The 13,539-nt window shown below is 33.4% G+C and overlaps 1 protein-coding gene across 1 annotated transcript; it reads left to right on the forward strand.

Moving 5' to 3' along the window:
• Positions 1–8,672: 8,672 nt before the first annotated feature.
• Positions 8,673–11,626, forward strand: LOC127842702 (E3 ubiquitin-protein ligase TRIM56-like). The gene is made up of 2 exons (XM_052372373.1): positions 8,673–8,840; positions 9,192–11,626. Exon 2 carries the CDS (start codon positions 9,203–9,205, stop codon positions 10,154–10,156), a length of 954 nt encoding a protein of 317 aa, XP_052228333.1. The 5' UTR covers positions 8,673–8,840; positions 9,192–9,202; the 3' UTR covers positions 10,157–11,626.
• The last annotated feature ends 1,913 nt before the right edge of the window (positions 11,627–13,539 follow it).

Below are 13,539 nucleotides of genomic sequence, written 5' to 3' on the forward strand. Positions count from 1 at the left end.
AAAAGTCATGCAATTCATACTTAAGTCATTTTAATTTAGTTTATTTGTACTGGGGGTATAGATTAAATATGACAAGGATACATTACCGACATGAAATGGACATTTTTGTGTTAGAAAATAAATATGATGATCAACAATCCGAGCTTGATGGCTTACTAAGCTTCAAGTAATGATAACTATAAAACAGAATTAACATAACATGCTTTATATACAAAACATGCCCCTACTATTATGTAAGTGTTGAAATTTATATCTTAAATCATAATGGTTTTTGTGAAAAAATGGGCTCGACCTTGCATAAGTATTTGCTCAGTAATGATTTCGCAGAAATAATTGAAATATGATTAAACAAATTACTTGTAAAACAATGTTCTTCCTTGCATTCGCATAAAAACGTTGACATCATGTTAATTAAATGGACCTTTCTAGCCACTAGGCGTAAACTATTATTATAATAAGTATTTATAGTTACAAGTTAATATGCTTGACCAGCCATATTTACAATTGGTATCCAATTTGATCATGATCACAACATGTCTTTGAGTGATATTTATGTTTAACGAAATGTTATATAAAAATCCTTTTTAATGCGTGGTTTTCGTACTTTAACAGCGCCACATATTTAAGAAGTAGCTATTATTTGTAAGTTGTAAATTCGCAACCTCTTTTCCTTGGGTAGAATCAACCACAGCTAACTTATACTGAGTGTCGTTGAAGCAAATAGCATGAGGCCCACACAATTGTCCGCTAAGAAGTGTTGTTCTGTGTTCCAGAGATTCTGTGACCACGTGTAGAACGTTACTGCCTGCGCTTGTCAAGAAGACGTAACCGGAGTTGTGCACTGCAGCCTGGAACGGATACTGAAGATCCTCGTTAAAATATGTGCAAGCGTCCTCACCATTCGCTGCAATCCCCACCACTTCGTTTCTTTCGGAACGTGATACATATAATATTGTCAATCGTTTGTTAAACGTGAGCTTGTACGAAGCTCTCAACACTCTGCCGATTCTTCACTCGTTAAAACTTTCGATAGTTTCAGTCCCCGTAACTTTATTTAATGCAGTTTACCTGTTTTCGGGGCCAAACCGTACAATTCACAGCCATATAAACGCACAACGTCATGAATAGGAACTTCGCGGTCAATTTCGAGTACACATGTTAGACATCCGTTGAAAATTGTCAAAACGTCTATTCTGCACGAGTCGGGTAGGCAAACCATCAGATACGCCCCATCTGCAATTGCAGTTATAGAAAGTGAATGCGTATCACAGAAGAATGTGGAAACCACTGACTTTTTGTTTACATCAATAAAATTTACTAAATTTGATTCACCAATGGCCACAGCTATGAATTTCCCAACCCAAACTCAACCGTTGGCCCAGAAGAATGTGGTATCATTTCTTTGTTTTAGGTCGAAATGCCAACCAACAGCAGATCGGATTGTATGATTCGATTGGACATCTGCTGCTGTGTTTTTGTACGCTATTACACAAAGATGGTTGTATGGCTTTTTGCTTCTTTGACAGACGAAGTGCACTTATTATAGAACTCAGTGCAGACTTGCTCTTTCTTGTGGTGGCGTTATACGGAATTTTTACAGACCATTAACTGACAAGCTGCCTTTCACGCTTTTATGTATGTTGAATTGGCCATGTGTATTAATGTAACAAGATTGGTGGTTTCGCCAAATTACACAACTATGGACAAATTGATAACAAAAAACCCTAAAGTTGTTCTCTCCCCATTGAGAATTCCGATTGCACGTAGTATTCATTTGCCGTTTAATTATAGACAATTACTTTTTTCTAAACCTACAGTCAAAATTAGTTTACTTCGAACATCTTTCATTGGAGATACAATACAACAAGGTTCTTATTTGCAGCGTAATCAAGCTCTGTGTAATCGGTATCCTACAATAAAAAAGTGCAACTCCAGGAAGTGTTTATGTTGCAAGTTTTTAAATAGGTCCTCTTTTGTTCTTTCATCTGTTAATAACTGCAAAATTTCAGTTAACATTAAATCCGATGCCTCATGAAATTCTATGCATGTAGTGTATGTCATTACTTGAAATGTACCCTGTTGTGTGGTGCGCAATACGTTGGGTAGACTGGAAGATCACTTAAAACACGTTTTAGGGAGCTTTTTTATTAAAAATAACAACATATTTTACAACTTTATTTACCAGCACTTTAATAAAACGGGTCATAGTGTAACAAATATTTTTATTCAACCTGTGGAACAACTTGTTTTTGATAATAGTGTTTCCAATCAGTACCAATTAAAAGCTAGGCGCGTGTCGGAATTTGAATAGATTAAACGTTTACAAACAACTTACCCACTTGAATTAAATGATAATATATTAAATGTTGGAACTATTTCTAAAAATAAATCGATTCATTCATTCTCTCTGTTCAGTAAACGTCTAAGAAATAAACGTTCACACGGCATAAGGAAAAATGGTAACATAAGGCGTAAATTTAAACGACTGCTACACATTATTACAAAATGGAGGTAAACATAAATTACTAAGTGCACTTTGCTCTCTTTCTGTTTCTTCTTTGGCGCATATTGATAAGGAATGTAAACTTATTTTACTTCAATCTAACCCACTGTATGAACGTGCTTGTATAATTGAATCTTTCACTGACTATTATCTTAAACCTTTTATTAAAAGTGCACATAACAAAACTAGAAATCGTATCAAAATTGAATTTTGTAACAAAGGTCTTGATTTAATTGACCTTCCAAAAATTTTCAATGATAAAAATGTGCGTCGGTTGATACCCCCTTATTTCCGCAATACTGAATCACCACTTATTTGCTACAAATTTAGTAAACCTGTTAGAAGTATCGTTTTTAATTACAGTTATATTTCCACAGATATTAATGTAATAAGAAATTGTCCTACATCATGTGACTATTCTTATTCAATATATATATATGGTCCAGTTGGACATGTTATAACTGGGGACCTTAATTTCATTGAAAAATAAAAACCTAAGAAATTTACTACGCAGAGGCCCTTAGTATAGACTGCATATTGCTGTTGATTGTGATGACTGCATTAAGAAAATCGAAACATCTTTACAGGATAATTGCACTAAATGGAGCAGAAAGGAAAATGCTGAAATTACTGCACTCAATGAATGGAAAACAAAAGTATTAAGTATGGCCTTGAATAAATAATTTTTTATAATACAAATCCTTTGGCCCTACCACATTTACCTAAATTTAATAAACACAATCTTATTAAATTGCTCGAAGACTGAAAATCTAAATTCTTCATAGTTTCTGCAGATAAGCCTGCTAATAATGTTATAATAATATGACGAGTATTTTATGTTCAAACTATTTCGTAAGAACTTTCACAAACTACTTCATATTGTGATTTCAATAAGCAACCTAATGAAATTATTACCGACCATATTGCCGAATGCAAAAAAAATAAATATAATAGTTAATACTACTGACGAGAAATTGCCATCACTTTACTGGATACCTTAATTACATTAAACGCCATATAAAAGTCGCTTTATTGCTAATTCAGTGTCTTGTATCACCAAGCAATTATCAGTGTATCTTGCATCTGCATTGAGTGCTATTAGATATCATATAGCTAAATATTGTAATAAAGTTTATGAAAATAGTAATATTAACGTATTTTTGTCAATAAAAAACTCCTTAGAAGTGATTGATAAAATTGAAAAGAAAAAATATAAGGGGTCACAAGTCAGAACGTATGATTTTTCTACACTAAATACAACGCTTCCTCACGCTTTAATAAAATCCAAACCTGTTTCTTTGATTGAAACAAACTTTTGCTAGAGAGAAGTGTTCATATCTAGCTTTGAACACTAAAACAACTTTTTTTACTAATCAGATATTAGATAATTACATCATTTGGACTTGTCTTGACTTTTGTGCAGCACTTACTTTTCTTCTGGATAACTTGTTTGTTGAATTTAATGGAAAATTATTTAAACACATTATTGAAGTTCCTGTGGGTACCAATTGTGCGCCACTTATACCTGATCTTTTTTTATATTGTTATGAAAGCGATTGTTTGTTAGAATTATCTTAAACTAAACAACTAGATTTAATTCAATATTTTAACCTTACTAGTAGGTACATTCTTTGAGCAATATATTCACAAAATCTACCCAAACGAACTAGTCTTAAATAGATCGTGTCAATCCAATACAGACGCTGCGTATTTAGACTTACATCTTACTATTAATAATAATATGATTAAAACTAGTTTATACGACAAACGGGATGACTTTAACTTTGATTTTGTGAATTTTCCGTTCCTAGATGGCAACATCCCTAAAGGTCCGTCCTATGTTATTTACATTTCGCAGTTGGTACGTTATGCCAGAGCATGTTCATGTATTTAAGATTTTAATGATCGTAATCGTATTTTAGCGAAGAAATTGTTAAAACAAGGTTTTTTGTATCATAACCTTAGAAGTAAATTCGCTAAATTTCACAAACAGTATGGTGATTTAATTTCTAAATATAATGTTTCTTTAAAATGGCATTTAAGTAATGGAATTCCCCAACCATCATTTTATGGAGATGCTTTGAAGCGCGTTCGCAAATTAAAATATCTTAAAGAAAATGTTTAAATTAAACTTTTCAATTTAATAAACTCATGTTTATCAAAAGAATATGATGTTAACGTACTTCAAAACACGTGCTTGTTCATTTTCGATTCACTATATCTTTCTTCTCTTAAAATTTGGAATCATTAATGGAATTACCATTTTAAACGTTTGATTCTTAAATATTTAATTACCTAACCTGGTTTTATTAGTAACTCAATTTTACAGTACCGCCCCTTTAATATTTTTATTTTTATGTTACGGCACTGCCCCTGGATTTTGTTCACGTCATCGTGTCTTCGCTTGTTAATTACGTCATATGATATTCTTTCTCTGTTACTGGCTACATAGATTTTTGTGACGTCATCGCTTCATACTTTCACTATTTTAATTTTTAATCTTCATGCATAGGCTTTTGAGTTTAAAGCGTTCAATTTTTATTGTGTTTTCTCTCTGACATGCGTTTCTTGTTTGACTTATTTTTAAGCAGTCACATAAACAACCAAGCTATGTAATATGGATCTTTACACCCATTATGCTGCTTCTTCCTGTATTTGCGCGATGATGATCTGAAATATTAACTTCATGACCTAATATTCTTAAATCTTTTTCTATAAAGAAGGAATGCAGTTGACACTTGTTCGTAGTTTCATTTCATCGATCCTCAAAAAGTTGTAATTCTCTTGCTCTGGTATCTTTCCTACCATTGAGTAATTAAATGGTAATTAAACTGAATACGTTTTAATTCACTTTTATTATTGTTTAATTTGAGTTACAATGCTATGAGGTTAAATTTTATTTACAATTTAATGTATCATGAATATTGCTGGGCCAAGAGTGAGGTTGAGCGTTCTAAAACCGGTTTAAACCCCCAATGCTTTGCATTGACCGTTTCAAGGCGGTGACTCCAGCTATATTTTCTTATATGTGTTTATGTTGTTTTGTATTGTGCTTTTTGTGCTTTTTTCTACTGTTTTGGCAATCGGTCACTTGCCTTAAATAAAGGACAAACTAATTGTATATAATAAGAATCCAATACTGCTCCAGCAACTGGAGTTTTACTTCTTAATAATTATCGGATTCCTCTTGAGGTTCAGTTGGTTCAACAATTTCATGAGGGTTTTTCATTACATCATCGATCGAAGAAAGGAATTTGTCTAATAGGAAGACATCGTTATCTTCAACCTTAATGGCGGTCTGTCAACTGTCAGTAGACTCACCTTCATCGTCATTGTTTTTTTCAATGATAGTCTCCAAAAATTCGCAGGAATATGGTCGATTCTGGTAATCCCCAACTGGTTCCATGGCTGTATATACGGGAAATGTATCAAGATTTTAAAACCTGGCCCGGATGCCGCTATTTTCAAGTGATAAATACCTCCAAGATGTTGAGTGTTTTCTTCAATGTTTTTCACGTTTGCAAGAAAACGTTACTGAGCAAATAGGAAACAAAATAGTTAGACGAAAGTTCTTGGTGTTGCTTGCGCAGTAGTTTCGTCATTTTCTTTATTAGTCTATCTAGGTCATATAAATTTAAGTTTGTAGATATTAACATTTATCTTTTTTGTTTTAATTTCGTAAAACTGATAAAAACACTCTCAAGAAAACACTTTAGAAAGTTCATAAACGCAGTCCGCCCCAACACAATCGTTTGCACAATATACCTGCAAGTATAGGCGATTTTTATTGATTATAATAAACAAGAACATTTTAATATTTACACAACAATGTACGTCTGATACGATATAAGAAAACAAAAGTAAATTTACGGAAAATAAAGATCAACTTCGTTTATGACTACGCAAATCAGGAAATAAATTCCTTTAATTCGTCAGAAAAGTTGAATGTTTTCACAAATATGGTGTCGTATTCGTAAAAATGAGTGTTGTTCAATGTATTCAGACCCTTTATATGCGGTGCATTTCATCTCGAATGTCTACGTCCAATTAATTTCCGTATAAAGTGTCACATTTTGCCGTGGGTTTTTATTGTTTAAAAAAGTAATACATTAGTTTTAAATAGCTCTACTTATAACCCATTTTTGTTTAATGCGTAATATTATCTTGCTGAACAATTAACAAGGAAACTAAATAACTATAATATTCGTTGATGTCATTAAACAGTTTACTTTAAGAGACATTGTTGTGAACTTTGGTTGCATTAAAAAATAATTTGTATCACAATGATTAAATACGGCATGCTATGAAGACGAATGTAAACCTTGTTAGTTCACAAATTAAATTCACGATGACAATAAATAAGAATTACAGTCATTTGAAATCGGAAATCGTAGTCATACTGTTTTGATTGGTTAACATGTGGCCTGACTAATGGCAATAACGAACCATTGATTGTTTTAAGTTGATTGTAATAAATCCCTAACCCTTAACCCAAGATTGTTGCTACAAACTTATCTATTCGGCAGGAAAACATATGACTTCAAATCGCGTTTTCGCAAACAGACACAACATATCATAGGATTAAGGGTCAAAAATTATCCTGATCTTTGGAATTGTAGGAAACCCCGCCGCTCCGATATGGTTACCTTAGTACCCGGTTAAAACCCCACCTGCCCGGTATTATGACCGGAGTACCCGCTAGAAACCGAACATACCCGGTATGGTAACAGGAACACATGTTGCTAGATTTAAATGTTGACCGAAGTTCCCAGTGGCAAGTGTGCCTGTTCGTTATGTTTACCTTAGAAAACCAACGGAAAACCCGCCTGTTTTGTATCGTGATTAGAGTACGGGGTAGAAATTCCGCATGTTAGGTATAATGGCATTTGCAAGTTATATTTTGTCAGGTATGACTTTTGTAAGTTGTACACGGTGGAAACACTGTCTATCCAGATTTATGATTGAATTACCCGGCGGAAAACTCGCCTGCCCTGGAGGGAGACCGCAATACCCGGTGTAAACAACGCAGGTCGGGTATTATGTGCGGTACCCTACGGACATCCTGTCTGCCCAGAACGCTGACAGTGAACCATGTATAAATTCCCTCTGTCCGGAATTGTGACTGGAGAATCCGGTAAAAATCAATGTAATATTGTATTGGTTGTATGTCATATTATGTCGTTTAATGTGATGAGGCTGATCAATTAAATGACTAAACCAGGCATTAATGTTATTTTAATTAAATTTAGGGTCATACTTCTCACCACATATTAAAGTATGCACGCTTTGTAATAAATTTGAAGAAAACACAGTACCAGTGTTAACATCACGATGTGCTTTCAATGACAGACTCTATCATTTCCTATAACGGGTATGTGATGCCTATATTTTCAACATGATTATAATTCTAATTATTTCAATCATGTATAATTATATCATGTCCTGAAAATTAATCCGTCCGTTTATACTTTGACTTGTTTACGGAAACTTAAAAGGAAGAGAACTGACGGCGTTATCGTACCTTGTACTCTTGACAGTAGCCTCCCTTGATAGTATCACTATTTGATGTTCACCGAAAAGTGCCGTTCATGTATGGATTTTGTTTTCCTGACATTATACTATATATATATTTCTGTTTCAGTGCACCTTTAAGTACACAGAGTGGTGTTGTTGGATGAAGCGATGGGTGGACTATCTCAGCAACACTCACACCAATCAGAAGGTGGTTTGATTCTGAAATGTGCTCACCCTACTCAGACATCCAATATTACAGTGTGCACGATTGTCTAAAGAACGTGTGACCTATTTAGGATATGATAATTTGTTTGCATTTGTAATTTTAAGCATAAAAGTCGTGTAATTCCATTCAAAAAATGTGTAGCACATATCTAAGAAATAACATTTACAGTTAAAGTCATACTAATGATACGTTAGAAACCATCCAAAAAGCGCAAACATTTACCATGGTACTTAAGGCCTCCTTAGAGATGCTATAATAGTTATAATAGAGCTGCACAACTTGATAGCCTACAGTCGCTAATAGCATATGCATGAAGAAAGAACTTAAGTCGTTTATGCTTTATCGGGAGAATGATCTAATTAATTGGTTTCATGATAACCTGTATCAGTGTATCAGTGCAATTATTTTTGCATGCACGATTGTTAAGTTGCCAAGCTTTAAAACATGGCATGTAGCCAACGACCTTGAATGTATTGCGAAATTCGCAACTTATTAAGTCATCAAAAGGAAACCTTCCCTTATATATACACTGAAGTCTATGATTACAAGTATAGTGTGTTTTAACCATCGACGGATCTACACAACCTATCATTGAAAGTGAGTGCGTTTTGTAAAATGAAATTTTGTTAACTACTTCTTTTTCTGATAACTGTATTATAGTTAAAGCAATGAATGACTAGCTTGCGGTTATGAGGATCTAACGTGTTTAGTAAACGGGTTAATTCCGAACCGCAAATATACAGACAGAATATTAAATTATGAGTTTATTATATCTTATAATCTTTAACATGTTTACGCAGAGAATTTTGCAGCACATAACATTGATGTGAAGAACATTATCGATTTCTTTTTTCATTGCATGGTCGATGTTAAGAGATCATCCACGTACATACTGCTGTTTTCTGCTATTATTGAAACCAGTTGTAACATTTAATATTTTTATTTCAGTATCATCAATAATGGCAACTAAAAAAGAAAAGATTACTGAGGATGATACAAAATGTTCAGTATGTCTGTTAATCTTTCGGAATCCAAGAATATTGCCATGTAAGCACACGTTTTGCCACGATTGTTTGTGTGGGGTCGTGAAGCAACACGAGGGAAAGTCTGCGTTCCCTTGTCCTATGTGCCGGGCTTCTACCAATACTGACATTCGTATAACTATTGAAACATCAGAACGACTAGTAACTCAATTCCCTGTGGATCGTGAGATGCAATCTCATTTGGAAAGAAGGCAGACATGTCTCGCGTGCAAAACCGAGAGTAAGAATGAGACTGCGACGGTATATTGTATGGGCTGTCACGAACACATGTGCACGGTCTGTGGAGAAACTCACAAAAAGTACAAACAGATGAGGAATCATCAGTTACGGCCGTCAGAAAAGGCGCCTTCATCCAAAGTAAGGGATTCGTTACAGGAACTGAGTCGCTGTCCAAATCATGAAAATGAACATTTGGAGTATATTTGTCAAGATCATGACCAAACCTGCTGTAGTAAATGCGCTTTTACATCACATCGAAAATGTGATAAAGTAATGCTTTTAAGTGACGTCATCAAAGACAATAAAACCTATGAAGCTAGTATTAAAGAAAAGACAGACATGATGGACAAAGCTTTAAAGCGTGTTTCAGCTCTGTGCTTAGAACTAGAAGGAGAGCCGTTTCGTGTTACCTTTAGTGAGAACAAAATAGAGGAACAGCTGTCCGAAATTGAATTACTTATAGATAAAGCAGTTCACAGTCTTAAAGGCAAGGTAAAGAAGGCGTTTATGAAGGAAAAAATAGACATTATACGGTCATCAGAGGCAACATTAAGTACAGCGACTGCCAAGAAGGCAGATATTCAAAACAAGAAGGAGGAGCTTGACGGGGTTCTTTCTCATGGGGACGACTTGCAGAAATATATGTACTAGCGTAATCAGCCAAGCAGCGTTGACGCTGACGCTGCCTGTGTAATTAAATTCACACAGAAGCGCATCGTTCTTCATAAGACACTAGATACGAATTTGCGTCTAAGATCTGACAAAATTTTGACAAAAACTCTGTTAGATAATGTACTTAAATAAATAAAAAACCTTGTTGAAGTAAAGCAAGAGATATGACTGTCGTCTATCTATTAATTATGTTTCCTACTTTCATTAGCTCAAATATGTAATTTGCCGCTGTTTTTGTTTGTGTATGTAAATGAAATGCACATTTATTTCATACGTTATAAAATGTTAAGTATATAGTGCTTAAATTTATCAAAAATGGTATTTAATTGTCTTTATGAATGTTTTTAATGTGTTGTATTGCATGCATGTCATCTAACATATGGTAGTGTTGGGAAATAGACGCGAAATGTGTTTTGTTATTAGAATGTAACACATTCATTTTAAATCTTATTTATTGCATGTCCTATTATGGTTAATTTTAAAGGAATACAATACACTATGGTATTTGTATTACTAAGCGTCCCCTGTATTTTCAGTAGTTTTGTGTTACTTCTTGTTATTGTCTTACTATGATTTTGTGTGACGAGTAATTGCACGTATAATAAATTGTTATTATTGATGGTTTTATATTATTTATGTATAAAGTATATATAATGATAATCAATATGTATATAGGTTTATTAATGTTGTCATAAATTGAATGTACTTAAATTGTCTACATGAGTATGGCCTTCTAGAAATGTTGCAAATAAAATATTGCATTTTTAGTGAATGACGTCTGAATCATGGATACTACTCCAATATGGCGTCATATTAATCAACACTACAGTGAATTCAAAATGCTAGCAAAACAATAAAAATAATGTTTGACATAAACGTTTTGTGTAAGTGTTCTGACACATTTTAGTAGAATATATAGTGAATAGCATGTTACTTCCCTATCATTGTGTAATATATAAGGTGAGGCTAAGAATTTTAAAAAAACGAAGACGCTAACCATTTTATATTTTTTATTTAATAATAAATTAGTGGGTGACTTTTTATCAATGAATGTGTATTGTAGCAGATGCATGCGTGGTTTTGTAGTAGCATGGTGTGAGTTATATGCTTGGCTTCTTGTACAACTCTGTCGTGGGTCGTATGGATTGTTTGATATATGTAATCATGTATATATTAATACTTTAAACTTCGTGTTTAATATGTGTGTTGCAATGTATTGTTATTATAGTAACTTGTATATATACTTAGTAATTGTCGCAAATTCTAGTTGTGATGGGTGTTTTTTATTCAAATAAAATAATTAACTGATTTTACTGACAGCAAATAATATACTAAGCTATTTTCTCATCATTATATGTTATATTTGTTTCATGTTCATATTTTAACTATTAGTACGCTTACATTTAATAACGACGATGTACTATTCACAGAATAAAGAATATAACCACCTTTTCTAGTTTCGCATTGATTAAATTGAAACAGTCGCTAATTCTTGATTGCAAAACTTGTATGTTGGATATCTTTTGTAAATATGTCATGAAAGTGCTCTTAATATAATTACACTGAGTTTAACTGTAACATACTCTTATGTGGGGCAATTTGTACAGAAAAGATGAAAGTAAACAAGACTATTGTCAAGCAATATAAGTCCCATACCGGCTCCACCATTGTCAGAAATTCTACCATTTTCAGATTTTTTTAAATATATATTTGTTGCCATAGCAACCAGAATTTTTGACGTAGGAATGTGAAATGACGTGAATAATGTCCATATTGACATCTATCCATGTTTCAAGTTTCATGAAAAAATATGAAGAACTTTTAAAGTTATCGCAGGATCCAGAAAAGTGTGACAGACTGACTGACAGACTGACTGACTGACAGACAGACAGACAGACAGACAGACAGACAGACAGACAGACAGACAGACAGACAGACAGACAGACGGAGTGCAAACAATAAGTCCCCTCCGGTGAAACCGGTAGGGGACAAATAAATTACTGCCTCCATATTGCCTGCAGTCGTTCCTTAAATTATGTTAAATCCACATAATACCCGGTCCTATGGACTTTGTTAACTTGCAAGATCGGAAGTGTATCATAGGACCGAACAATCAAATCACCGACTCAAAATTAATGACATATTTATAACTGAAAATAAACAACTAATCATTGAACAAGTATCACTGAACGATGAAAAAACCACAACACTTCCACACAGTATTTACAAGAAAAACATCTATGCTACAAATAAACTTAAGACAAATCTAGTTAAAAAATATAACATGATTTAGTCCCATTCCTGTATACAAATATACCAATTTTACAATTAAACATTTTATGTATTGTTCAAATACTATATGTTTTCATTATCTACCTCTAAGCTTATGTATCTTATTAAGTGTGTAATATAAAATGGAACTGAAACAGGTACTGATTGCAATTGACATCGACAATTGCACTAGTAAAATTTAACGAGACTTGTTTCATGGATTTTGGCATATCTTGAAACATGCCAAGTTCTTGAAATTGGAATATTTAAATATAAAACAAGTTCAAGTATCATAACCAGTGCACAATATTTTGAAAAAAAAAATATCAGAAACTAGAAAATGTACAGAGACCTAATGCCCCAACAACCTATATTTGAACACGAACAATCCACTTTATATTTTACACTCGACACAGGACAAATAGTTGAAATTCAGCTAACTCGGGTCGGAGCACAAAATGCCTGTCTGAACGAGCGAAATCGGTCAAACAAGTAGATATTTAAAAATACATTATTCTACCAAACCTGAAGCCTATTTTTATCTGAGATCATTTAAACATTAAGGTCACTTAACTGAGCAAGTTTTATCAAGATCCACCCAGTAGTGCAAGATAAAATGAGAACAAAACATTTTGTCACTGTACATAATTTATCAAATACACAAAAAAGCATAAGTCTGCAATAGCTTGTAGAATCAATAAGTCCTCTCTATACAACAAACTTCTTATTGAGGTCGTTTAACTGTTGTAGAAAGATATGGCCTAACTGCAATCAAAAAGGGTAATACGCGACACACCGTTGTCTGAAGGTGGTAATTTGTTGTAAGTTATTTTTAAATTACATTACTTAAGACGACTTGACAGGCCCAAGCTCTTAATAGAAACATATCAACTTTCACTTGAAAAGGATTTACATGTGACACGTCGTCTTATGATGGTTGACATTTAAGCCAAGTGATTGAAAATCTTCCAGAACATGTATATAGAAAAGTTATGGCAGGGGGAGGAATGTAATGGATAAAGACGAACATTTGATTTTATGTTTATATTAAATCCTGTATTACTTGACAAGTTAACATTTCTTCATTCTTT

The sequence above is a fragment of the Dreissena polymorpha genome, chromosome 8, assembly GCF_020536995.1.
Source record: "Dreissena polymorpha isolate Duluth1 chromosome 8, UMN_Dpol_1.0, whole genome shotgun sequence".
Taxonomy (NCBI): domain Eukaryota; kingdom Metazoa; phylum Mollusca; class Bivalvia; order Myida; family Dreissenidae; genus Dreissena; species Dreissena polymorpha.